General features: G+C 49.8%; 11 protein-coding genes across 11 annotated transcripts; 6 read left to right on the top strand and 5 right to left on the bottom strand.

Moving 5' to 3' along the window:
* Positions 1–89: 89 nt before the first annotated feature.
* BDV38DRAFT_279959 (uncharacterized protein) lies at positions 90–1,042 on the top strand (the record flags this gene model as incomplete). The annotated part of the gene is made up of 2 exons (XM_032059174.1): positions 90–197; positions 263–1,042. 2 exons carry the CDS (start codon positions 90–92, stop codon positions 1,040–1,042), a joined length of 888 nt encoding a protein of 295 aa, XP_031916521.1.
* A 1,253-nt stretch (positions 1,043–2,295) lies between these two features.
* BDV38DRAFT_18357 (fungal specific transcription factor domain-containing protein) lies at positions 2,296–4,234 on the bottom strand. The gene is made up of 4 exons (XM_032052128.1): positions 4,001–4,234; positions 3,699–3,936; positions 3,094–3,643; positions 2,296–3,025 (listed from the first exon to the last, which is right to left on the bottom strand). The coding sequence occupies exons 2-4, from the start codon at positions 3,932–3,934 to the stop codon at positions 2,423–2,425; spliced, it is 1,389 nt and encodes a 462-aa protein (XP_031916520.1). The 5' UTR covers positions 3,935–3,936; positions 4,001–4,234; the 3' UTR covers positions 2,296–2,422.
* BDV38DRAFT_239725 (Zn(II)2Cys6 transcription factor domain-containing protein) lies at positions 3,698–4,640 on the bottom strand. Its single transcript, XM_032053798.1, has 2 exons — positions 4,577–4,640; positions 3,698–4,519 (listed from the first exon to the last, which is right to left on the bottom strand). The coding sequence occupies exons 1-2, from the start codon at positions 4,619–4,621 to the stop codon at positions 3,980–3,982; spliced, it is 585 nt and encodes a 194-aa protein (XP_031916519.1). The 5' UTR covers positions 4,622–4,640; the 3' UTR covers positions 3,698–3,979.
* Positions 4,641–5,624: 984 nt separating this feature from the next.
* On the top strand, positions 5,625–7,026 carry BDV38DRAFT_279957 (cellulase family protein; the record flags this gene model as incomplete). Its single annotated transcript, XM_032059173.1, has 4 exons — positions 5,625–6,032; positions 6,086–6,259; positions 6,314–6,881; positions 6,938–7,026. The coding sequence occupies 4 exons, from the start codon at positions 5,625–5,627 to the stop codon at positions 7,024–7,026; spliced, it is 1,239 nt and encodes a 412-aa protein (XP_031916518.1).
* Positions 7,027–7,749: 723 nt separating this feature from the next.
* BDV38DRAFT_18343 (glycosyl hydrolase family 79 C-terminal domain-containing protein) lies at positions 7,750–9,602 on the top strand. Its single transcript, XM_032052124.1, has one exon. The coding sequence runs from the start codon at positions 7,935–7,937 to the stop codon at positions 9,543–9,545; it is 1,611 nt and encodes a 536-aa protein (XP_031916517.1). The 5' UTR covers positions 7,750–7,934; the 3' UTR covers positions 9,546–9,602.
* Positions 9,603–11,692: 2,090 nt separating this feature from the next.
* On the top strand, positions 11,693–12,850 carry BDV38DRAFT_290177 (nitronate monooxygenase; the record flags this gene model as incomplete). The annotated part of the gene is made up of 1 exon (XM_032061424.1): positions 11,693–12,850. The coding sequence occupies exon 1, from the start codon at positions 11,738–11,740 to the stop codon at positions 12,848–12,850; it is 1,113 nt and encodes a 370-aa protein (XP_031916516.1). The 5' UTR covers positions 11,693–11,737.
* Positions 12,851–13,371: 521 nt separating this feature from the next.
* On the top strand, positions 13,372–14,478 carry BDV38DRAFT_279954 (2EXR domain-containing protein; the record flags this gene model as incomplete). The annotated part of the gene is made up of 1 exon (XM_032059172.1): positions 13,372–14,478. One exon carries the CDS (start codon positions 13,372–13,374, stop codon positions 14,476–14,478), a length of 1,107 nt encoding a protein of 368 aa, XP_031916515.1.
* Positions 14,479–14,508: 30 nt separating this feature from the next.
* Positions 14,509–15,665, bottom strand: BDV38DRAFT_239720 (uncharacterized protein). The gene has a single exon (XM_032053797.1). The coding sequence runs from the start codon at positions 15,386–15,388 to the stop codon at positions 14,540–14,542; it is 849 nt and encodes a 282-aa protein (XP_031916514.1). The 5' UTR covers positions 15,389–15,665; the 3' UTR covers positions 14,509–14,539.
* Positions 15,666–16,478: 813 nt separating this feature from the next.
* BDV38DRAFT_239719 (uncharacterized protein) lies at positions 16,479–17,756 on the bottom strand. Its single transcript, XM_032053796.1, has one exon. It carries the CDS (start codon positions 17,565–17,567, stop codon positions 16,521–16,523), a length of 1,047 nt encoding a protein of 348 aa, XP_031916513.1. The 5' UTR covers positions 17,568–17,756; the 3' UTR covers positions 16,479–16,520.
* A 346-nt stretch (positions 17,757–18,102) lies between these two features.
* BDV38DRAFT_18327 (putative class V chitinase) lies at positions 18,103–22,299 on the top strand. The gene is made up of 2 exons (XM_032052120.1): positions 18,103–20,412; positions 20,482–22,299. Exons 1-2 carry the CDS (start codon positions 18,339–18,341, stop codon positions 22,215–22,217), a joined length of 3,810 nt encoding a protein of 1,269 aa, XP_031916512.1. The 5' UTR covers positions 18,103–18,338; the 3' UTR covers positions 22,218–22,299.
* A 1,068-nt stretch (positions 22,300–23,367) lies between these two features.
* BDV38DRAFT_279950 (beta-lactamase/transpeptidase-like protein) lies at positions 23,368–24,970 on the bottom strand (the record flags this gene model as incomplete). Its single annotated transcript, XM_032059171.1, has 2 exons — positions 23,368–24,804; positions 24,857–24,970. The coding sequence occupies 2 exons, from the start codon at positions 24,968–24,970 to the stop codon at positions 23,368–23,370; spliced, it is 1,551 nt and encodes a 516-aa protein (XP_031916511.1).
* Positions 24,971–25,570: the final 600 nt, after the last annotated feature.

Below are 25,570 nucleotides of genomic sequence, written 5' to 3'. Positions count from 1 at the left end.
GCTTCGATACCTTGAAAACAAGAATGGTGAAGCCCTCACCATCAAATCCTAACAGAACACACTTCAATACATGTCCTTCGAAGACAACCATGAATGAATCATTTATACTGTCCGAGTTCGACAGGCTTGTCAATTCTGGTACTGTCATATACAATGACAAGGAAGATATAATTGAATATATGGATGGAGGTCTCAAGGTATGTCTCACGCCATATCTGAGTATGCAAACATACCTACATGGATCCTGATCATCTTCTTCTAGTTCCAATTCTTGCTTACCTCTGCCCTGGCCAACAAGCCAACCATTCCGTTGAATCCATCAGTGGCACATAAAATCGACGAGCGGGATCAAAAGCGGGACGGAAGCGATATCAGTACTCAGGGCTTTGAAATTGGTGAAATTAGCACCTCCCACACTTTGGTCGCCAACAAGTTCTGCTGGGCAAGGCCACACCTCATGCTCCTAACCTCTGACGGCTATCGGAGGCAATATGAGGGCCTCGATCTCAACGATATCAAATCGGTGTGGCTCCTTTTGTCAACCCTAGACACAGACTACGTGGCCTTTTACAACTGTGGGCAAGATGGAGGATGTAGCCGATTGCATAAGCACCTGCAGCTTATCCCAACTCCTCCAAAGCTGTTTTCGTCCTTCCTTGACTCAAAAGATAGTCAGCCACCTCGAGTTCCGTTTGAATGGTTCTATCGTCGCCTGAATCCCCATGAGTCAACGCCAGAACGCTTGCTAGAGATCTATAATCATCTTCTGGAGCAGTCAACCAACAAGGGGAGGGGCCTCTCTACGAACTTTCGCAACGCCCCACCTAACGCTGCGTGTCCGCACAATTTCATTCTCACAAAACGTTGGATGGTCGTCCTCCCCAGGCAACGCGCTGCTATCAATCAAGAAGCTGGGGTCAATGCAATCGGCATGCTGGGGCGTATAGTCGTTGCCACCCAGAACGAGATCGATAACTGGATACGGTTGGGGCCAACTAATGCTCTACGGGAACTTGGAGTGGCCAGGCAAGAGGCCTTGTAAGCAATCTATCCAGGCTGGCCGACGAAATAGCTACTCTCGTTTCACTTCGTGATCTTATAGACTAGGCAAGCACTTCACTGAATTCAGAGATTCTATCATTACAGTTTTACGCAATTGTGGACTATCTTGACCAACAGGGTCATGTAGTAGAAGAGTAGAACTTGCGAACCATATCAATTTGATCATTTGACGAGGTCAGGAATTGCCCGTGTTATCCATTAAACTTAAGCGGCCCATAGATAGAGGCCGTATTGGCAATTGTAGTAGGCGTTTCAAAGCTGGAAGAATAGAAGTAGCTAACGGCTGTATAAACTATTCTTTGCACTTTCATTTTCTGCGAACTAGGTCTAAGCCTGACTACTGTGATCATTGACCTTGATCTGGTCTCCGACCCCTATCCCTGGGTTACAGTGTTGAAGGCGTGGCAACGGCAAGGATTGGTGCTAAAACCATTGTGGTAAAACCAGGAACCCAAGTAGTTCCTCCTTCAATTACATGTCACCGGATAAGGCAAAGGAAGCTGGTAATATAAGCCATTTTTAGCTCATCCCTGGGAAAGGTTGCTGGTATTTGCAATATTTGGACCCTCCCTCCACCGATACCAACTCTACCAGCTTACGACAAGCGTTGGTTCGTGATAACCCTCTTGAAGAAACATGTCTCAATGGAACGAGCACAGGAGCCCTGATGATGATCGAGGGTGCTCCTAAAAGGGGAGTTAATGAATAAGAATGATTGAGAACCGGGAGGTGATGTAAATTGTGCGGCGGGTAGCAGTTTTGTTGAAAAGAAGAAAAGGCTAAGAACGGGAAAGATTTCAAGCCAAGCAGCTATTAAGAAAAGGCTTCATTTCTTACCCCCAGATTGGGTTGAATTGGGCTTTTCGATGTAGGTTTAACCCATGTTATATAGTGAGAACCCAATTCAGAGTCTACCTATGGACACTCTGCGATCCCTCGGGTTGTGATGGGTATTGTCATTCTCGAAAAGGTAGATCGGTTTACTGACAGAAGGCTGGGCTTGATGTGGCAGAAGGGCCAGTTCCAATCAATGCTCAACGGATAGCTGACTGCGAATTGATCCCTGCACCCGCCAAACAAGGCCAACTTGGGAACAGAGTGAAGCATATGCGATGGGGGTGACCTATCACAAAATAGGCAACTCTCCTGGAGATAGTGGCGCTACGGTAAGAGCAGTCCTTCCCAAGTGCGTCCCTGGATACCGGCTAAAAATCAAATTCTAGTCCATAAATAAGTGGCCTTGAAGGATAGGAGGAGGATGCTGATGAGCGCCACCACCAGCTTTCTGGAGTACGCTCTGCCGTGCGTTATACCCACAAGTGTACCGAATAGAACATTCTGGAATGTGAAGAGGTCAGGTTCACATGCACGGAAGATCTTCCTCAGCAAGCCACATCATCTGCAACATTCTCAAAGATATGGCCGGATTCTCCGTGCCGCCCAATGGTGTTCTCGGATACACCTGATCTAGAGCAGGCATGTTTGGCCTGTTTATATCAGACTGTAACACACACCTGGGCGCGGCGGGACCCGCAGTCTGTTGTTCGGATTGAAAAGGTAGAGATCCATGAGGATGCGAGGAGGGTGGACATGATGGGTTCCTGGGAGACACCTGTACGGTATGCTGAGCATCACTGACGAATTCTCGTGTCGACCCGGTGCCTAGGCCATGACTGTTGGAAGACGGCACCACACTACGTTGGCCCCCGACTGGAAATAAACGGAAGGTACCCATTAGCATATAAACAGGGTCAGCGAGCTTAACATAATCCACAATATGTGCTAAGTTGAGAATCATGTCATTCTCCAGGTAAGGCTCGGCAGCATGGGCCAGGGACAAGATGTGGAATCTCTGGTTCTCTCTGTCGGACAAGGCAGACATGTTCATAGGAGATCTGCCATAGGCCTCAACATCAGCGTTTGAGATGCCCAGTACAGCCATATCCATTTGTATTGCGTCCCACTGTATTCAATCGCGACGTCAGTCAATATTGCATGTATCGCTCTCAGCATGAAGGCTAGAACACGTACCATCACCCTTACAGGATTCCAAACGCGTCGGTGTTGATTGAGTAGGTACAAATTAGACAAGACTCGCACCCTGGAAAGATAAACTGTGGGGTCATTGGTGTCATTCCAATCTTTGCCGCAGTGATAGAGATAGCTCATATACACTGAAATGGAGGTAAATGAACAGTATGCAATGAATGGTGGTAGACTTGGTAGTTTGGTCTGGTCTGATGTAACGGAGTTTAAGATGATATCCGAGATACGGTTTATATGTCGCACTGTAACCTGCGCACATAATTGGACATACTCCTCTGCGGGTGATATCTGCCTCTGGAGCAATTGAATCATGGCCAAATGGGGAACGAACCGGCACATATGGTACAGAGTCTGTAGTCCCAGGCACTCACGAAAGTCTGCTTCTCGACATGGCCGACCATTGAAATCACGCAAGGCTGGTGAGAGGGTCTCGTAGAGCATTCTGGTTTTGGCATCTAAGTTGAAGAGTGTCGCCCACTGCATGCCTGGATCCGTATCCGCATGCAAAGCGCGGACAAACTGACGTATTTTAATCCTAGCGGCGGATGAGGTCAGTGATTCGGTTTCCAATTCGGATGTATACACGATACCAGTGTTCAATGAATTTCAATATCTGTCCCCTGAGAGGACTATGTCGGTCGATTTCGGAGGACGGCGATGGGCCGTCTAAGGAGAGTGGAGTGCTGGGAGCTGCCCATTCACTGTCATCCGTGAGGCATTGGCTGATCATGCCTACAAAGAAGGAAGACCGCTCGAGTTCACCGGGCCTATTGATAGGCGAGGCTAGTCCTTGCAACCGCAGTTGCTGAATGGAGGTCAACGCCATTTCTGCCAAACCGGTCGGTCAACACAGCTCTCTCGGGTAGATATACTAGACACTGGGCTCACTAGCATGTTCCCTGCATTTTTGTGTTCTACCCACTGCAGACCAGTAAGCAATCAGGTTAAGCAGGGTATGAATAGTATCCAAGGATGGCCGGTTGATCTGATTAATAATAGTCGTGCTAGCTTGTTGCGCCCAGATCTCTCCTGGATGTGTTGCTCCTGACGTGGATCGGGTGTCGCTCGCTAGACCTATCGTGGTTGCAGATCGCAACAGAGTTGCCATGGCGAAAACAGAGTCTCGCACACAGCTCGGAAGATTACCATCATTGTATCGAGCTTTCAGTCGGGAAGGGTGACAGATAAAACTTGATGGGATAAAGAGTACACAGTAGGCATCCACTAGTTCCAGTCCAGCAGCCTTAGCGATCAGATATCCGTTGGTGGTGATCGATAACGCATTTCTGTTGCCCGAGCTGTTTGGGCCACGCGGTTCTAGTCGACGTCCGCGCCACCTGGACGGATACGCACAGTCGAACCTCAACTGGTGGCACCGACTACAGGTGGGAGTTTCTCGTGAGCATTTGCGCTGCATGTGTGTTAGTAGACGTGTGCCAAGAAGAGGAAGAACATTAGCGTCACATACCTTTTGCTCACGGCAATGAATACATGACAGGGGCTGAAGAGGCATCGTGACGTGTACGATGAGGTTGGTAAATTCTAGAATCACGATAGAACATGTTAACATGATCATGATAAGCATTGGTGCCTGAGGACCCAAAACGCAACAGAGACCCTATCAATCATGTGACGCATAATTAGTCAGTCGTGCATTAAGGCTATAACACAGACTAATGCTTCTAATCAATCCATCTTCTCTACACAAACACGAACCAAACCTCAATCCAACTCTGATCTCTCCCCTTTTCCATCCTTCTCTGAACCTTGTTAGTATCGCGCTCAATTACCTAGCGAGGGCTCGATCGACCGAGTTGTACTCACACGGTTTACGACATGTAAACCAGCTTTCTGATGCGGGATGCAGGAAAGGTCCACTATTGTCTGGACAGCGAAATAATCTCGTCCGCCATGGGCCCTGTCCGACGCGATAGTAATACAACCCCTCGATCGTGTCGATGCCTGAAGTTAGATCATGCGATGGCCCCGCACTGGGTGGTGTTCCGTTTTACATCATCTTGCATTAGCCCCAAGCAAACATCACCAATTCGCACGGTGTTTTATTATCCGGATTCCTCGGTAAACGTTTGGCGATGATTCTCACGCTCCACGTTTGCTGGCCACTCGAAATAGGAATCCATGTAGGTCCAATTTTAAGAAAAGTAACAATGAGCGGTTGCAGACGCGACGTGTGTTACATGTCATCTCACCATCGTCACGCCTACGGAAGATGATCGTTAAGGTGTTCCGTTTAACTGATCGGATAAATTCCGTTTGGCAAGTTGTCGGTTATTTCCCTCCGCGTCCACAGCTATGATCCAATTGACTGCTTCCATCGGGGGTAGTCCACGTATGTGACCAAGGCATGCAGGAGTTTGAATACTGGCTAGTAGCTCAGACACAGTACATGCAGGCCAACCCACGGTGTAGACAGGCTTTCAAGGAACGAATGATATAAGAGACACTCCGACCTACCTTGAGGGCCCATTTCTTCTTCACAATACACACCGACCAAAATGCATTTCAACGTGCTCGTCACATTAGTCGGGATCGTCATTCCCCAAATTGTCCTTGCTATTGCCCCAGGCCCTCTGTCAACTTCTGGGCGTTGGGTAGTCGATGCTAACGGACGAAATGTGACTTTCGCCGGCGTCAACTGGCCCGGAGCTGCGGAGCCCATGCTGCCAGAAGGTCTGCAATATCAGTCCATCGAGAATATCATCGGTAAGATCAAAACACTGGGCATGAACGTCATCCGTCTCACCTTTGCCATCGAGATGGTCGATGATATCCTAGAGACGGGGCGGGATGTGTCTATTAAAGACTCACTTGTGAAGGCCTTGGGGGAAAAGAATGGCACGAAGGTCTTCAGGAGTATTGTGCAGCATAATCCCCAATTTGGTGTGAATACTACGAGATTACAGGTAGGTGTCGCATAAGGTCGAGCTTGTTTCAACACTAATCAAATACATGGTAGGTGTTTGACGCAGTGGCGAACGAATCTCACCGACAAGGGGTCTATGTACATTTGGACAACCATATCTCTAAGGCCATGTGGTGTTGTTCAGGGACTGATGGCAACACCTGGTTTGGGGACAGATATTTCGATGTGGCCAAATGGCACCGTGGGTGGCAATACATGGCTGAACATGTATGTCAGCGCCCTGACCGCTGGTCCCCTTCACTTACTGACACGATCCCTCAGGTTAAATCGCTCCCGGCCGTGAAAAGTGTCGGGATGCGGAATGAACTACGTAAAGCAGAGGATAATCCGACCCTAGTCAATAGAACCTACAACTGGCAGGACTGGTACCACCATATGGTGGAGAATGCCAACCAGATACATGCGGCCAATCCTAACCTCTTGATTTACTTTTCAGGTCTCGACTACGACACCCGACTCACCCCGATACCCACCGGCACGGACTTGGGGAACGGCACTGCATTTCGTAAGGATGATTTCGAATATGCTGATAAGATTGTGCTCGAGCTGCACAACTACGAACGTACAGCGACGAGCTGTGAGGACCTTAAGTCGAGTCTATGGAATGCCGGTTTCAATGCCCTTGACGCCCAGAACTCGAGCATTGTGAATATCATGCCGGTTCAGATGACGGAGTTTGGCTTCCCGCAGGACGATACCACCTATACGGATGTGTATGCCTCCTGTTTGAGGGAATGGCTACCTAGCCTACAGGCGGGGTGGATGGTGTGGGTGATTGCCGGAAGCTATTATATCCGGAAAGGAATTCAGGATGACGATGAGCTATGGGGTGAGCTATTTTCCAAACCTATCTGAGAGCAAACTAGTACCTAACTACGCATATAGGACTCCTTGACCATACTTGGTCGGATTGGCGGTCAACCGACGCAGTCACCAATGGTTTGATACCTATGGTCCAGGCGACGTTAGGATAATCCCGCAGGGCTTTTCAAGTATTCCATTTGCGGCCACCAGGTTAAAACAAGACCGGGAAAGATTAGATCGTAAATCCGAACACCACAGCCTGAGCGACCGGATTATAGGGCATCTTCCTGAGGTCGTTCCTCAAAGTAGCTTGGATAGTGAGAAATACTGCTATTTGACCATCTACTATGCGATGAATTGGCAGCCAACTCCTCCTTATTTATTTTCAAATATGGTACAATTTTAGGCCACATTAAACCTTTCTATCACATATAATGGAGGGAAGCGAGGAAACGCTTTCCGGTGTTCTGGATCTGGCGACCCGGCACAACGACAGGACTCTGGGATAGCTTGATTGGGGTCCAGCTGCAGCACCAACCGTCCTCAAAACGGGCATTCCCCCGCATCCTGAAATGTTTAGCATGAAGAGAGCCTTCGGGTGCGGCATTAGGCGCAAGCATGAGTGGGCCATGGTCCACATCCCTCCGGAGCTCTCGTGTGGGGAAACCGACCGGATCGAGTCCGGTGGAGTGAAAATGTCTCTCCATGAGAGTCCCTCCCAGCTTGTCTGATATTGATGCTAGTCTTCATGATGTCACTGGAGTGCATGAGACAAACACCTCGTATGTTGCAATTTAATGTTAGCTGCAGTTGTGCTGACTCGGAACAAGGCAGTGCCAGTGCTGTCGGTGTGAACAGACCCCCACCGGAATATCACCGTGCTGATATTCATCCTGCGCCGATCTCTCGAGTAATTTTATTAGATTAAGTTAGTTACTCGATCAACCGCGTCCTACGAAATCACCCCATTGACTCTATCCCCCCACTCGAGTACCCTAAATAAATCTTGCTGTGCCTCAGTCCTTGTCAGAACATGAGCCCTGTCAGTTAGTAAACAAACCATTTCAGTATCGCGAAAATGTCGTCCTGGCTGCCATCCCTCCTTCTCTTTGGCAATCTAGCGATTGCGTCTTCTATATCTACCGTTCATATACCCTTGAACCGTTCGTCCAGGATCCTGAGGCGTGATTTGTATGGTTATTCAATTGAGCCTGTGTCTCTTGCCCCGTACCTCCAAAATGACCTGGCGGCGAATTTACTGGGACACGTCGCCGAGATAGCTGGAGTACCCGCGCCAATCCGAGTCGGAGGCAATATCGCCGACCAGACATTATTCGATCCGACATTGGGAGTGCCGTCGGAAGCACTGCCGAATGATACCACGGTAGAGGTGCTACGCATCCGTCGGGATTGGTTCAATGGTTGGAAAGAATATTTCCCAGCAGGAACGGACATTCTATACACACTGAATCTGCGCAATGAGACGCATTCGTGGATTAACGCCATGCAGGAAGCCCAAGCCGCGATGGAGGCGCTGGGAGATTCCCTATCCCACTTCGAGCTGGGCAATGAAATAGATCACTATATCAACAAAGGCTGGCGGGGGGAGGACTGGGACACGAAGGAATATACGAAGCAGTGGCGACGTTTGACTGGTCAAATTCTGTCCGCCAAGTTCTATAAGAATGCCACGCACAAGCCCCTGTTCCAAGCGGCCGTCTTTGCAGACCCTCCCATGGTCCCTGATCAACATGATGAGATAGACGACTTTGACATCGTTAACGTCACCCGCGCAGGGCTGGTTGACCCTAAGATCATCGAGAGCTATGCGGTGCATCTCTACCCCCAATCAACTTGTGATGCCGAGCGTTACGCGCGTCTTTCATTAAACTTGCTCTCCGACCACAACGTTATCTGGAGGAACCTGTCTCAGTATATTCCACAAGATGCAGCTGCCCGAGCGGCAGGCAGCAGACTGGTTCTAGGCGAAACCAACTCAGCCTCCTGTAGTGGGAAAAGCGGGATTAGCGACACGTTTGGAGCCGCCCTTTGGGCCACCGATTATGTGTTAACGGCCGCGAGTATTGGCATCGAGCAAACTTACTTCCACCTCGGTCACCAGAGCGAATATTCTGCTTTCACGCCTCTTCCGTATGCATACAAGGGCGAGAATCTCACGGCGGGTGTCCGGGCCAACTTCTTCTCGCATATCTTCCTCGCGCATGTCATCTCCGGCAGGGAGGCAGACTCGTGGAAGATCAGTGCGTTACCCACTGCGAATGCATCGGACTTTAGCGGATATGCTATCTCCAGCGATACCGCGGAGTCCAACCTCGCGAAACTTGTCTTCATCGATTTGGGCGTGTGGAACTCGACAGTCGGGGCCCATAACCCATCCACCCTGGCCGCAACAGACGCCACTTTTGCTTCCCCTGGGGACCGACCGCAACGAACCGTGGAGGTGCATACGTCATGGCGCCCAGGAACGAGGATAGAGATTCTCCGACTACAGGGCCCAGGAACCAATGCGAAGAGTGGGGTGAGCGTGTCGGGAGTTGGCATCGATTCAGCGACGGGTAACCTGGTAGGCCAGGAGAAGATCGAGCAAGGCATTGTCAAAGAAGGTGGCATTGTTCGCTGTGAGCTTTCTCAGGCCGAAGCTATCCTCATCCAGAAGCCTTCGAATTGAATGCTGTGCTCAGTCTGGGAATAGCGGCATGGCCTCCCTTGATTCACGAAATGCCAGGGGGCGGTAACACTTCATGCGTGGTTATCGTAACAAGTTTTATCAAATCGACACGTTCAATGGATGCTTAGGGGTTGTTCAAGTAGACTGTTTTCACTGTCCGGCACTTTGTTTCTCATTTTGATGGATAATTGAAACCAAGGATATCTGTAAGCGTCGCTAGATGTGTCGAGTCCTTTTGTAAACATCCCTCCCTTAGAGGAAAACCCCAGCGCATCCATATACAGACTAGATAGCTATGTTAGAAGGGTACTTTCGTTACAGGAGAAAGTGTTCAACTAGAAGATATCACTTCCCTCAACGGCTGCATCCGATTTGATGCACTCAAATTCCAATTCTCCACGCGGTCGCATTTCGATGAATGTTCATGGGTTATCAAGATAGGAGGTGCTCTTAACGGAGCAGTTGCTCTGCAGGAAACTAAAATTGAGGGCAAGACTAATGTTCATAAAAGGCACAGGCTAGAGAAACACATTCACAGCTGAAGGAGCATCGGCTTTCCAACCCATGCCGAACACTTCGGAGGTGAACAGCATATGATACTGACATGGACCCTAGTTCGCCGGCGTGGACAGCTCACGCTAGTGGTGCATCAACATGAACTAGCAGACCACCATTACGTTCATAGGTAAACTAATGTCACCGTATGAACCGATGGCCGGAAATCACTACGTTCATGTGTAATGACGTGGTCAACCTGATATCTTCTATGCCAAGGTCGGGATAAGGCTCCCATTGCACATTTATTTTCTCTCACCCTGCTACCCGCATGCCGGTCAACCAGGATTCCTTGATTGCTCCCTGGGCACCAGAATGAATAAGTAATGCACGATGCTACAACACCACCATTAGTCACAGTTTTCTTGAAGATTGAAGCAAACGGGGGCCCTCTAGTTACACCCATGAGCCTACGATTTGACCAAATGGTCTGGCGACAGTGGTGAGTCCCTAGAAGATCTGGTTCGGAAGCTGCACAGATCACCCGGTGCTGTGAGCGAACGCTGTCAAGGATGGACTAGCTGTCCGTTAGTGAGCGACTCCCTTCTAGCAGACATCTCGTAATGCACCCTATGGCATAAGATACGACTAATAAGAGCCTAAAGAATTGATCCAGTTGGCATACTTGCTGAATTCGTGAACATGGAACTATCGCACATGAGATCATTTGTCCGGGCATAGTAGTCCCTCGTCATTTGGCTGCATGGTTTGGCCAAGATACTATGTGCCACTGAGTGAATAACCCGCAATATTACGACTGATACCTTGAAGCTTTAGCTGTGTACACTTTCGCGTCGCTCTGGCTCATCTTGATGGAATTCCAGTCTCCCGAGTGGGACAGATGACAGACCCATCAATATCGCCGATAATCATCTCAGCTTCGAGTTGGAAAATACTTGGAAGCTCGGGATTTCGTACATTATATATGAGCTAGCCCAGGGGGTTCGTCTCCATGATTTCGGTTGAATGTGCTTTCGGATATTGCGGAGCTGCAGATAGGGTTATGTTGAACTCAAAAATATAACCTTTAACGTCATGCGGCATGACAGAGAGACGTGGAGAGCCCAAGAAAGCGTCCTAAATAACGTCCAAGTATGTGTGAAGTTGGCTCGGGTATCCACCAGCCACCCTGCACGATACCCTACCAGGAAACAGCAATTCACAATCTCGTTATCGTGATAGTATCTGTAGAGACCCAGCCAACCATCATTGCCTTCCGTCAAACGGACTAAAAGAAAGATAACCAAGGGATTGAAGATAAGATATGCGATAGGCTACATATCAGCATAGTTCGGTTAGTAATCTGAGGCCTAATTCATTCCTTTGTTACTCATTATCCCCGCCTTGTCGCGGCGATGATCCCTGCCGGGAGGAGGAATGAGCGTTGAGATAGGGCATGCTTGACGCTTTGGGCTCTCGCCGGCCGCGTGACCACGCCGCGTCCTCTTTGTTTGGATGATAGCGCTTGCGAGAGTCCTTGTTCATATCTCGTTGCCTGCTGCTTTGTTCTAAACACTCCCCAACCTTGAGCCTTGGGATTTCACTCGCGAAGCTTTTACGTCAAGTATATATACCTCTCCCAGATTCGGAAGCTAGATTCGCCCTAGAGCGAATACAAGAAGACAAACTCGAACAAAATGACGACTGCGCAATTCTGTCGTCTAGAAAAGGACTATCCGTGGATCGCAAATCCACTCATTGCGTCAGCGCCCATGCTCAATATCGCGACTGCAAAGCTCGCAGTCGCGGTCTCCTCCGCCCAGGGGATTGGATTCATTGCCGGCGGATACGATCTCTCGGGCCTGGAACAACAGCTCATTGAAGCACAAGATCTTGTCCATGAAGCCAATTTTCACGGTTCTCAGCTTCAACAGAGTCTGAGTGAGCCTCCTATTCTCCCCGTTGGAGTGGGCTTGTTAAACTGGGGTGCATCTCTGGAAATCGCGCTGCCCTTGATTCAAAAGTACCGACCCTGCGCAGTTTGGCTCTTTGCACCAAAAACTGGCGCAGACGACCTCGTACCCTGGACCCAAGCCATGCGGTCCCAGGTCCCTTACCATGTCAAGATCTGGGTGCAACTTTGTTGCTTGGAGGATGCACTGGATTATACAGAGAAATTGCAACCGGATGTTCTTGTCGTCCAAGGCAGTGATGCTGGTGGTCATGGATTTGCTCGGTCCGCCAGTATTGTCACTCTTATTCCCGAGGTCTTAGATCAATTGGAATCAAGGAAGTCGAGTTTGACCCAGACCGTTCGAGAACCGTTTGTTGTTGCAGCGGGTGGCATCAGTGACGGTCGAGGGTTGGCAGCTGCGATGATTCTGGGCGCGGATGGATGTGTTATGGGGACTCGATTTCTGGCCTCCCCCGAGGCACACATCGCGAAAGGCTATCAGAATGAGATCCTTCGAGCCTCGGATGGTGGTGCGAGTACAGTACGGTCGACTGTTTATGACAAAGTCCGAGGGATCTATGGTTGGCCGACGAAGTATGACGGACGCGGTGTGATCAATCGTACGTACGAGGACATCGTGAATCAAGAGGTCACTGAGGGCGAGAATCGACGTCTGTATGAGGTGGAGAAGCTCAAGGGGGATGATGGTTGGGGACCTCAAGGCCGTATGACCACCTATGCAGGGACCGGAGTAGGCCTTATACGAGCTGTGATGCCGGCCGCACAGATCGTGACGAAGACCCGGTGCGATGCGATGCAGAATCTCCGGAAGCAACTTCATTCGGCTAAATTATGAATAATAGGCCTTTTCTTATAATAGAACTATAGTGTCCAACTGGGCTGACATGCCACCCTCGCAGGAGGAATTTAGCAGACTTAAATCTATGGGTGGTACCCATTAGTCTAAACTAATCAATGAAACAAGACTCAGAATTTTTGACAAGACCGTATACAAGCAATCTAATCATGATCAAGCCTACCAAAGAGAACGACACATAATAAGACTACTATATATTGAGCTATCTTTGAGCGGAAGGGTTCCAACTTTTTTCTCTTTTCAGAAGAGCGCCAAATCAGCGCCACCTTTTGCTGAGTGACTCGTACCGGAGTGTAGCGAAAGTTAACAGAGAAGTGTGAATTAATGTACTGAGTACCCTTAACTCTCCTATGGCCCTAGGGATCAGGCTAGCACCGGCCCGACCGCTAGGGCCGACGGGTTTTGACTATTTAATCCCCAACCGCCTCTTCTATCTTCTGTTTATTTATCCCTCGGTACATGCGCCCTACATGACAGTCACTATTTACTAAGCCTACATGATGTCCAATGACTCATTCCACTACTTCACGCGGCTGCCTCTAGAACTACGTCATCTTATCTGGGAGCACTGCCTACCATATCGTATAGCAGAAGAAGACATCCCCGCCTTTCTTCTCGATGGCGACGAATCGCGTCAAGCCTGCTTTCCCAAGCGTACAACATACCTAAACACTCGGCTGCCGGTCATCGCATTTGTCAATAGTGAGTCTCGGCAGGTCGCGCTGGAACATGGCCGCTGGGAGCGAGGACAGGAGCCAACTAGCCTGGAGTCGATCTGGGTGCAGCCACGTCGGGATGTGCTGCACCTCAACTGGACGCGAAAGAGCTACGATGTCTTGGGGCCGCTTATTGAGCTTGAAAGCCCAATCGGCTGGTTCTCAGTACAGGCAGAGCAGCTTGGGATGCAGCCTTGTATCGTGGCAGAGATTATTTACTATTTTGACTTAAAGGGGCTATTAAATGGCACTTATGGCACTCCTGACGCGAATGATGATGAACCATTCTCCACCTCGTGGTTTCGTCGTCATAATGGCATGTATGATCCCCTAAGAATTCAAGAAGCGAGGGACATTGCGGCTTTGGCAGAATTTCACACGTCTTTCGACGTAGCAATGGCAGCAGTTTCTCTGCATATCTCCAGGGAAGCGGCTCTGAGGTCTGGCCTGTTTGGATTGTTAGGCGATGCGCCTGTTCAGATGGTTGACGTTGACGACGAAGCTCAGCTGAGAAAGTTTCAAGCCTTATTCAAAGAACACGCATTGGAAAAGGAACCGGCCGTGAAAACACTTTTGGAATTATTTACAAGTGCACGATTCCGGGCGGCCGTAGAAACATGGAAGAGGCAAGCTGAATGGATCATCATCGCGTCAATGTGGGACTACGCACGAAAGGAAAATGACATTGTTCGGGCGAACCCGGGCTCCGCTTGGGTACCTTGCCTTCCAGGGCCAGAGTACTCGATCAACCTACATCAGTACTCGCCTAATGAGAATCATCCATGGGTCAAGGAAGCTAGACAGAGTCTGCCCAAGTTGAAACCGCGAATCATGGTGCGACATTGTACCAATGAGTGTTATATAAAGCCGCCGCCTAAAAGCTACTGGTAAAAATATAAGTTTTAAACCTATACCAATAGAGCTGTCTTCTATATAACAAAATAGAACATCATTATTTTCTACACGCCTCCGCAAGGTGGTCATGCACATCCTGCGTCTTGACAATAGCCTCGACATGGCTCGGTGAATGTCCCGCGCTATTAAATTTGGCGACATGGTCTCTGACCGTCTGCTCCACCTTGTCAAACCCGACCCTGCCCGTGTTATCGCTGATGGTCTGGTCCGCATCAATCTTCCTGTAACCCGGCACTGGAGGCCTCTCTATGGGATCGGTGTACGCAACACTAAAACCCCCCAACTTGGTCATCTTCTCTTCAAAGTCTTTGGCGATCTTCTGTGCTTGATCGTAACGCCGGGCATCGCCATGGGTTTTGAGCGCAGCTGTCATCTTGTTGAAACGGTCATCGGCAGGCTCCTTGCCATCGGCCTTGAGCTTGGCAATGGCCTTAAGGGCAATATCCTCCGCCTCACTCATAACAGTTGCAAAGCTGTCCTTCTGCTTCCAATCCTTAAAAACCCGCACATTGCTTATGCGGCCCTTGAACCCGACCTTATCAAATTCAGTGCCGAAGGCCTCGAGGTCTGCACCCTCGCCGAGCTGTGCCCAGTTGACCTTGCCAAAATCAGGGTCGTCCACAATTTTGATAGGTTGGATGGGTTTGCCGTTTGCATCGAGCTCCCGTACTTTCTTGACTATGCTGATTTCCTTCATGAAGGCCTTCATGTCACAGACAACGCCAGCTTTGGCGCATCCCGGAGCCATGCGCGAGCTGGCAAGGCCGTGGGCCTCGACTTCGAGTCTGTAGAGCTGATAGAAGAAGAGGGCTTGCCATTTTCCGGCGACAACGTTAGCCACGACGCCGGGGGCAAGGAAGACCACTAGGAACAAAAGTGGGAGCATGGCCTCTTATTTCTACCCAAGAAATGATAAAATACAAAAGAAGCAATGTTCAAAAGAATTAGACAAGAAAGACAGCCAAGGGTGAGTAAGAGCACCTGACTTTAACAAGGCTCGTCTATGATACGTGCGGCAAGTTGCCTGCTGGCTGGGAGTTATGCACCAACAGGAGAACAATAAGGGCAATGGAGAAGAAAGAATTGACCGTCCTTTTCTTGCTCTTATCCCTACCGTTCGGCCGGTCATCTCAGGGAGGTTCCTACTGGGCCGAGACCGGGCGATCATGAAAAAATGGTCCTAACTAACGTGGTATTTTAATTCTCAAGAGTCACATATCGAGCAAAGCACATTACATGTGGCTTTGCAATCTCCGAACAAGGCCAGACTTGAGGTAGCTTTCCTTATCTTGAGCTTCATGCATCTGTCAGGGGGAGATGAGCCTACGGCTATGTAGTAGTCCTAACCAAGTTAATTGTAACAAGGATATAATCCCTGGTGTCTTACTTCGATACCTCGGCTACTACCTAGGAAACTATCCCTGATTTTACCACTGTATATTAAGCTATCAGATATATGGCAAACGGTTCCATATCTAACCGATCTCCGCTAAGCTCTAGTCTTTGGGGTCAGGCTAGTGCTTAGTGGGAGGGGAGGGTTACATTGCACTAAACAAGTCAATGTTAGTCTACGGGTTAATACCAGCTTAAATTCCAATGGAGCCCCGTAACTTCCTCGGAATGCGGCATTAAATATACGCTAAAATGCGCATCTGTGGTCTCGACTATTCTTCTACCTTTAAAGCGGGCAAGCGGGATAGTGTAGCAATATGCACCTAGCATACGTCTAGTGGTGCTATTATGGAATTAAGAGTAAATAGCAGGTTGACAAGGTGGAAAAATATGGACCTCATGTGTCATAAAAAGCTTTACTTCAATGGCTATCGTATTGGCCGTTAGGCTACTCAACCCGGTACTATGATTTCCATCCTTGATCACCCTCTCCGGCGTATTCAAGCCATCCACCTAGACAGAAATAGAATTTCTACTTGTCTAAATTATCTACTAATGTTTCTGTGCTGCCTTTTCACCCACGGCCTGAATTATCTTGAGCTCATTCCATTTGTTGTACGCGCGACCTAGGACAACATGTGCGTCCCCAATACCAGCATAATACCCATTATAGCTATCCGGGCCGGCGTTAGTGTTTGAGACCCGGAGGATGAAGACGCCGTTGCCATTGGGAGAAGAGAAGTCGATGGAGACGCTGTAGCCACGGTGGATGATGAAGGGGAGGGAGGTCGCGGGATATAGCTTGCGCCAGACGAAAGGCAGCCAAACGATACTTCGGGGGCTTGAATGTGCTTTGCACTCTGACTGTAGCCCCAGACAGTAGCCACGAGGTACGTCCGGTTGGCGGCCAAGGCATAAGCGCTTGCATCGCCAGGATTATGATATCCGGTGCCGATTCGCCAGCTGTATTGCTGCTGCTCTCTATTCGTCAGTACTGGGGCCAGGGTGGTATTTGCGAGGAAGGCAGCATCAAAAGCTATGACATCCTGACGGGCAAAGCCAAACGACTCCTGGCAGCTCGGTGGGATTGGGTCAAAGCCCAGTGCCGAACACATGGTACCCTCTGCTGCCTTTCCCCAATCCTGAGTCAGGCTGGTCTTGAGATCAGCCTGGCATTCTTGGGATAGAAAATCGCACTTGGTACCACCGTCAACGGCCAGCTTCGCCTCAGGCCTCGTAGAGATGAAGACGTGGCGACAGATGTACCATGAAGCGTCCATGGCCAGTGGCTGGCGGCCAGAGCTCATGCTACCGGGAATCCCAAACGTCAGGGATGACAGCACAGTGGTTGAATTTTCCACGATAGAAGCCGATAAGGACATTTCCTGGGCAATCTCGAGGTATGCCATATGACCGTCTCTGCGAGATCCCGGATACGGCTGCGTCCAGTCGAAGCCATCTATAGCTGTAGAATAGTTGGTGACAGGCGTCCTAAAAGCGGCAGTAACATCCTCATAGGGAACGGCGAGGATGTTGCTGCTGTTTATAAAGAATTCGTTGTAGTCTATGTAGACGGGGGAGGTGATCGCCGCGGCCATTATAGGAAGTAGAATAAGGATTATAAACGAGGAGAAACGGTGAGACGGATAAACAAAGCAACTGGAAGATCTCATGACAACCAAGAAGATCTGTTTGCTGGTTATAGGTACAAGCCGTTCCACGTTGTGTAGTACTCTGCACAAGGAAAGGAGTCGAATTAGCGACAGAAATTAGGCGTGGCAACTTTGTCTGTATTTTTCGATCCAATTCCCATCGTTTCCTCCTGAGAAAAATAAGGATGAAACTATATAGACTGAGTCGCAGTAAGTAAATCACATTGGTGATTGTATAGTGTGTGAGCCAATTTCGGCATGTACCTATCTAGCAGCTCGAATACCTGGATCAAATTGGGGGCGTCGTCCAGGCCCCGGAGATGTCCGGAGGCCCGATTCTCACTAACCTTAGTAGCCACTAGAAGGTTACATGTAGGGATCTTTTGGTAGCATTCCCCCCTGCAGTAGTTGAATTCGAGATCAAAATCTCCTGATAGTCTAGTGAAACCGAGGTAAAAACACGACAAAGAGATAAAAATAAGTATACTAGTGGCTAGGATTTAATTATATATGCGGACCGTGTGAACTGCAATCTCCAGCTATACCAGACTTGAGGCTTCACCCCCCCTTAGCGTCATGCATCTATCAGGGGAAGTGTGAGAGTCCCCGATGAAGCTTCCATGGAATTTATCAACCCGAAAGAAAATGGGCTGAGGCTAGAACAGCCGCTTGAATTGATATCGCCGGCTTATACGATCAGCAGTATTAGAACATTATATAGACCACTAATGCCTCCAAGTGCTCTGCCTCTTTCTCGTATGCTCCTCTGACAGTACAGACTCAGAGAACACGATGAGGCCCTCTTTTGCCCTCTTTGCCTCTCTGCTCGGGCTCGCCTCGGCTGTAACAGAGAGCTACAATGGCCAGTATGCCGACAGCTGCCCCAGTCTGTGTGCTGATGCGGGCCCTACAACGGCTAACTGGACCAACATCCACCATCTCCGCAATCTTGAGAGCTGTGATCAAACTGTCCTCTTTGGTTTGAATATTCACAATTCTGTCGCCGATCCAAACACCATTCTCACTATCCACGCCTGTGTCGCTAGCCAAGGTCAGACATACGAGGCTGCTACCTCCCCCGATGTGCCTCAGCAGGAAAGTCAACACAATCTAGTTGTCGCTGAAAGTTGCGGCGCTAAGGCAGTGAAGACAGTTTTCACTTCCCAGGTTGGCCCTTTGACGCTTAGCAAGGCGTCCGGCGCTGCTCCACGATCTGCTGATGTAACCGAGGCTACTCGTCAACTTACCCAGTTCGTGGACAAGAGCGCCGAGTGCGGTGCCACCATCTTGTTTGCCAAACACAGGTCTGCTGTCGTGGGATTGTATTCTGGTGCACAAATCACCAAGCATGCCGCGCGAGGTTTCCTTGACTCTTTTGCGGAAACGGAAACTTCGGCCCTGCAGATCTGCCAGCCTGCCGGCGCGGCCACGACTATTGGAGTGGTTTCTACTGACTTTGTTGATCTAGCAGTGGCTCAAGATGCTATCAAGGACTGGAACGATGGCCTCTGTCTTGATGGGACCATTCCCGCTGGTGCTGTCAGCATGGACGTGCTCGTGTCTACCGTGGATAAGAGCTTCAATGCTGTTACTAATACTACTACCATCTCCCACGGCAACATAACAGCCAGAGGGCAGCCACGAGCCCTTCTTCCAAGGGGGGAGTGCCGAACAGAGGAGGTCCATGGGGGTGACAGCTGCGCCTCGCTGGCCAGCCGCTGTGGCATCTCTGGAACCGACCTGTCTAAATACAACCCACAAAAGAACTTATGCTCAACCCTAAAGCCCAAGCAACACGTTTGCTGCACCTCAGGGGATTTGCCAGACTTTCGCCCTCAGCCGCAGCCCGATGGCACGTGCAACACATATAAGGTCAATGATAACGATGGATGCTCTGACCTAGCTGATGCACATTATATACAACAACAAGACATTGAAGACTTCAACAAAAAGACTTGGGGCTGGGCTGGCTGTACCCACCTGCAGAGTGGCCAACTCATCTGTCTCAGCAAGGGAACGCCTCCTATGCCCTCGCCGGTCCAGGGAGCCACCTGCGGTCCACAGGTACCCGGCACCGAAAAGCCTTCTAACGGAACGGAGCTCGCTGATCTTAATCCATGTCCACTTAATGCATGTTGTGATGCCTGGGGCTTTTGTGGAACAACGGCCGACTTTTGTACCCAGTCACCTGCGGATACTGGAGCTCCTGGCACCGCAAAACCCGGAACCAACGGATGCATTTCCAACTGCGGGATGGATATTGTTAACAACGATAAGGCGCCCGATCAGCTAAAGACCATCGCCTATTTCGAGGCGTTTGACCAGATGAGAGCGTGTCTGCGAATGAGTGTCACCGAGATCCCGGTCAACAAGTACTCACACATCCACTTTGCATTTGCCACAGTCACGTCCAGCTTCGATGTGGACATCTCAGACACCGAGTATGAATTCAGTAGATTCGTGAAGATAAGCGGGTTTAAAAAGATTCTGTCTTTCGGCGGATGGGCATTTTCCACTGATGCAGACACATTTCAGCGCTTCCGGGATGCCACCAAGAAAGAGTATCGCGACACATTTGTCAATAACCTGATAAACTTCATGAGCAGGCAGAACCTGGATGGATTTGACTTTGATTGGGAGTACCCTGGTGCACCTGATATTCCCGACATCCCACCCGGAAGCCCAGAAGACACAGACAATTACCTTGCTTTCCTGCAGCTCCTCCGAAGCAAGCTACCCAGCGAGAAATCCATTTCCCTTGCTATACCGTCTTCCTACTGGTACCTCAAACAATACCCGATCAAGGAGATTGCAAAATATGTGGATTACTTTATTTACATGACGTATGATTTGCACGGCCAATGGGGTAAGTAACGGCCATATGAGATAGATTGAGACCGAACGGTATGCTAATCATGAATCCGTCTGGGTGCAGATGTTGACAGCAAGTCGGCCATGCCTGGCTGCGATGCTGGAAACTGTCTTCGATCACACGTCAACAAGACCGAAACGCATAATTCTATGGTCATGATCACCAAAGCTGGTGTGGAAGCCCGACAAGTTGTCATTGGCGTTACCAGCTATGCCAGAAGTTTTCGCATGACTGATGAGTCCTGCTCCGGTCCCTTGTGCACCTATGCTGGAGCGAAGTATCAGTCCGCGGCCTATGCCGCGCCCTGCACAACAACTGGTGGCTACATCTCTAACGCTGAGCTCAACGATATAATCAAAGACCATGGCAATTACTCCATCGTCAAGTCGTACGTTGACAAGGACTCTGACTCCAATATTCTGATGTATGGCAATCCTGGGGCCGTGGACTGGGCGGCCTACATGGACGGCGATCTCAAGGACAACCGAATCAATTGGATCAAGGGCCTCAACTTTGGGGGTTCGTCTGACTGGGCCATTGATCTCCAAGATTACTCCAACAACGAAAATGGCGATGACAGTGAGGATGACGACGGGGCCGACGATGAATCTGGCGACGACGACCTCAACTGTCCCTCTGAGGATAACCCTGGAACCCTGGAAGGTCTCGCAGATAAGGCCGATTCTCTAGACCCAGGGTGTGTCCACCTCTTTGCAATGGATATTTTATATTCCCAGCTCCTCGACAGTTTATCTTTGTTCCAAACCAACTCGGAAGGCTACGACGATAAGTTCGGCTGGTACGAGAAGTGGACCAAGGAGCAGATCCAGCCACGTATCGATAGCTTTATGAAGTTCGGCGAGGGCAAAGGACTCAAGTACTTTGACTGCTACTGGGCATATACTGGCGACAAGGAAACAAAAGATTCTTGCCTTGCAATGCCGCACATCTGGGACGTGAGCGCAGGATGGAGCATCCGCTACGAACTCGTCGACAAGACGGGCTTCTTTGACGCCCTCGCGGCCGAGACGGGCATCGACGAGTCGTGGGTGACATTTGGCGATCTGACTTCAGATTATATATGTGCGGATCCTGGCGATAAACATCCAGGCACCGGCGGCTTGCCCTGCCGGAAGCTCTTCCGCAAAAGGTTTAATTACCCTCAGAAGGCCTCCAATGACAATATCCACGTCGGCAATCCTAAGAAGCTCATTGAGGCATCTATGGGCAATGTCACGGCTCTGAGAACCTCGCTTTTCTCCTCGTACCTCAGCGTGGGCCTCTCCTTCTACGACGACGGGCCAAATGATACCTCAGCCACCGACGCATTAGTCGCCTACTCCATGCCCGTATTGCAACTCGCAGAAGCCATCAATAGCATGAAGGACATTAAAGAAATCGGAGAAGATGCCGAGGCGCAAGCAAAGAAGGACCTCATCTTCAAGATCCTCACAATCGTCTTCATGGTCATCCCTTTCGTCGGAGAGGCCCTCGGCCCTCTGATTGGCAGCACCGCATCAGTGGCTCGTATTGCGCTTCTCATCGGCGAAGCGGGCAATGGGGCGCTAACAGTGGCGGAAATCATTGAGGATCCGACGTCTGCACCGTTTGCGGTGCTGGGTTTGATTGCAGGTGCTGGCGGCGGGTCGGGCAAGCTGTCCAAGGCGGAGGCGATGGTGGAGGCTTCCAAGGCAAGAGGTCTGATGAAAGCTAGCGATTTGGCCAAGTTTCCACAGAGGTTTAGGGATCAGGATGCTTTGGTGCAAAAGGTCGTAAAGAGTTTGTGTGCGAGGAGCTAGGTGGGACATAGTAGGGCAATGCACTAGGCCTCGTAATTCGACGGTTTTAGAACTCTCTTCACTTTGTTATAAACCAGTACGTACAATGTTCAAGGAGGCTTAATCATGATTCATGCATGTATGACGAGTGTTGTATAATGAAGCCACCTATGGTCTGACAACTGGTAAAGGTATAAATTTTAAGTGTATACTGACAGAGCGTTGTCTTCCCTATAATCAAACTGACTGTCATGCTTTTTCCATCGCCTCATTGAGATGGTTCTCGATAGGGGCTTTCAACTTGAGAATTTTCCCTTCCCGCCTTAGGTAGTGTCATGCATCTATCAGGGGAAAAGTGTGAGCCCCGACGAGGCTTCGAGGTAATTTCATAAACCGGGAAAAAGAGATCGGGCTGAGGCTAGAACAATCTCTTGAGTCGATATTGCCGGCTTCCACGATGAGCAACATAGTATAATATACGTACTTACCCCTACTATTAACAAAGCGCTAGTTTATAGCCGAAGAGCCTCTGTACACTTCGGATAGGATAGGGTATGTACGACGTCGCTGTTGGGCCACTGAAGTGTCTATGTACAAGAGGCAGGGTATACGGTACAGTCAACATGTAGAGTCATCATCGGTGGAAGCTGTAAAAGAAGTTCCTCCTGGCCAAATATAATGCAGAAAGTACAAGGTAAAATATCCAGGGAAGGGTTATGTTCCTCTCATAGCTTTATTATCTAGCACCTTCACCCACGGTCGTGAACTATACCTCCCCAAAGCTTTAGTTATATACAGGACAGCCGTTCCGCTTTAACTGCCAAGATACTCTACCACCGCGTCAACCGATAGCCTAGACGTTGTTCAGGTGCTTAGTCTGCCAATGACTAATGTTTACCTATAGAGGCGCTTGGAACAGGCTTCCGTATTCCGTATACAGAAGTTGTTCTCGGACCCTAACCAGACGATACGTCAAGATTGCCGCCCAAGTTGACCAGGATCCGGCAGGGGTTGTAAGGAGCAGTTACTTAAACTGCCCATATACGATTTTGCTGCAATCTTAGGATTGTAGTCGAGCCCATTCTGCATGCCACAGCTCAACTCAGAGAACTTTTTTCTTATTAGCGTTAGGTAAAAGCTTTTCGCGCTCACTAGCTTGTTACTATAGTAACTACATGTCTAACTCTTTTCTTTGAAACCAAATCTTCTCGCCGTTCATTTCCGGCTCCAAATCTATTCCCACCTCGCTCACCATGCTATCTACACCAATTCGAAACTCCGCTCGCACCCTTTCATGATCGCGAGGGTCCTGGTTTCTCTCCCTCAACATCGCCAACCAGAACTCGCCACTTATATGCTCCATCACAATCACAATCGGCACCTCACACGTCAGTCGATCCGCAATCAGGCCGAAACCACATACGTCCACATTAAGCTCCAGTTTACCATACCCCGGATGCTCGTACAGGCCCGCATAGTCCCGCACTCCGAGCGTAGGCGGTATTGGTACGGCAGGCAACCCAGGGTATAAAAGGTCCTTCGCATGCGCCTGCTTCTCCCTCCAACTAGCAATTCTCTCTGAAATCTGCCGTTGCCAGTCCACTCGATCATGCGATGGAGTTCCCAGCACCTCATCCAGTAGATGCATATACAGCACCACCTGCACGATATTGCTCGTCAGGGTAGTGTTCCCTGCCATGACCAAGCCCCATTGCCGTCGTGGAAGATACATCATTGTGGATCCATAACCAGCAACACTACCGTCGTGCCAGATGATATCCTCACCATGGTAGGTGTCCCGTGTCCAGCCAAGTGCATACAAATGCGTACCGGGGAACAAATTCGTCGGGTCCTCGGCAATAATCGTACGTGGTTGTATGAGTGCTGCATGTGCATTTTCGCTCAGGGGCCCGCTACATGTCATCATACATTGAATCCACCGCGCATAATCGACGACACTACTAATCATGGCACCAGCGCCAGATCCGCCGATGATGTCGGGGCATGGTTCGGGGGCATATTCGCTTTTGTCCGCATTCCAGGCGTAACCCTGTGCTAGGATATTGTCGCTAGCCTGCGCATCATCACGCGTCCAGTAAGTGCTGGTCATGTGGAGGGGTGTCCACACACTATGAAGCAGGAATACCCCGAGGCTCTCCCCCGTGAGGGTCTCAATGGCATGGGAGACCGCCGTGTACATGAGATTGTTATACATGTATTTTGTGCGCAGCTCGGCTGTAGCTGGGAGATGTCGCAAGATGCGGACTGCGTCTTTGATGCTGCGGGGCGATGCTCCCGTTCCGCCGTAGTGGTGGATATGATCGGGTATGCCTGAGCGGTGGGAAAGGGCGTCTTCGATGGTGATCTGTGCCGTGGTGTACTCGTCCTCGAGGACAAAATCATCGGGGACAATAGATGCTAGGGGTGTCCCCCAGTGGATCTGGCCTGCTACCGTGGCCGTTCTAGTGCTATTCCCTCCGTGGCGGTTATTGCTGTCATCGATCACCAGGGACATGGCCGCCGCAGTGAAGGCCTTGGTCGTACTGGCCATGTAAAATAGGGTATCGGGGGTCGTTTTGGTGTCAGGATACTCGGCGATTCCGTATCCCTGCAGGTGAGTTAAGACAAATGTTCAGTAGCAGTCGGGAAGGGGTATAGACTTTAGAGAAGGTCTTGGATCCGTCAATCACTGCGACAGACATGCCAGGGACGTGCCATTCTTTTAAGAGGGCGTGAACTAGCGCGTCAAATTCGGGGGTCAGAGGGGGGTGCATTATTGTGAAACAGGTTGCGAAAGGACTGTGCTTCTCTCGAAGGTGGAGGTGGGGTTCACCCTTAGGAAGATTCCCCTAGGACGAATGATCCTTGCTAGTGTGGGATGTGATTCACCGGAAGTTCAATATCTCCGTGCCACTGCTTGAATATTACATTCTCAGACACGAAGTAGCCTTCAAGATCACAATTTATATACACCGTTCTGGGCACTCAAGTTGCCCGAGACTTGAGATATTACGTCTTCTCGGCTCACTGGATAAGAAGCAGCCTTAGCATTCATGTTTATCACACGAAGTTCCTTTATCAACCTCCACGAAGCAGGAGTTGGGAGACACACATAGTCACTTAGGGTATGCCCAATGCAGGCAGCTAGTAACATGGTCGCCCAATGATCGAAAGAGGCTAGAGTTGGCAACCTGCAATGTGCTAACGAGACACATTTATCCACGTTACCTCACCCCCTGCGATGTGGAACGGAACGACCGTGCTCTCAATGGTAAGCTACAACACACTCTATTACCCCTCGCTGAAGATTATCAATCCTCATGTACTACATGCCATCTTGATCAAAGCTTTTACTAGCTGACACCAACATTCAA

The sequence above is a fragment of the Aspergillus pseudotamarii genome (genome assembly GCF_009193445.1).
Source record: "Aspergillus pseudotamarii strain CBS 117625 unplaced genomic scaffold BDV38scaffold_11, whole genome shotgun sequence".
Lineage (NCBI taxonomy): Eukaryota > Fungi > Ascomycota > Eurotiomycetes > Eurotiales > Aspergillaceae > Aspergillus > Aspergillus pseudotamarii.
The sequence above is the reverse complement of the archived record's forward strand: the minus strand, read 5'-3'. Positions and strand labels throughout refer to the sequence as shown.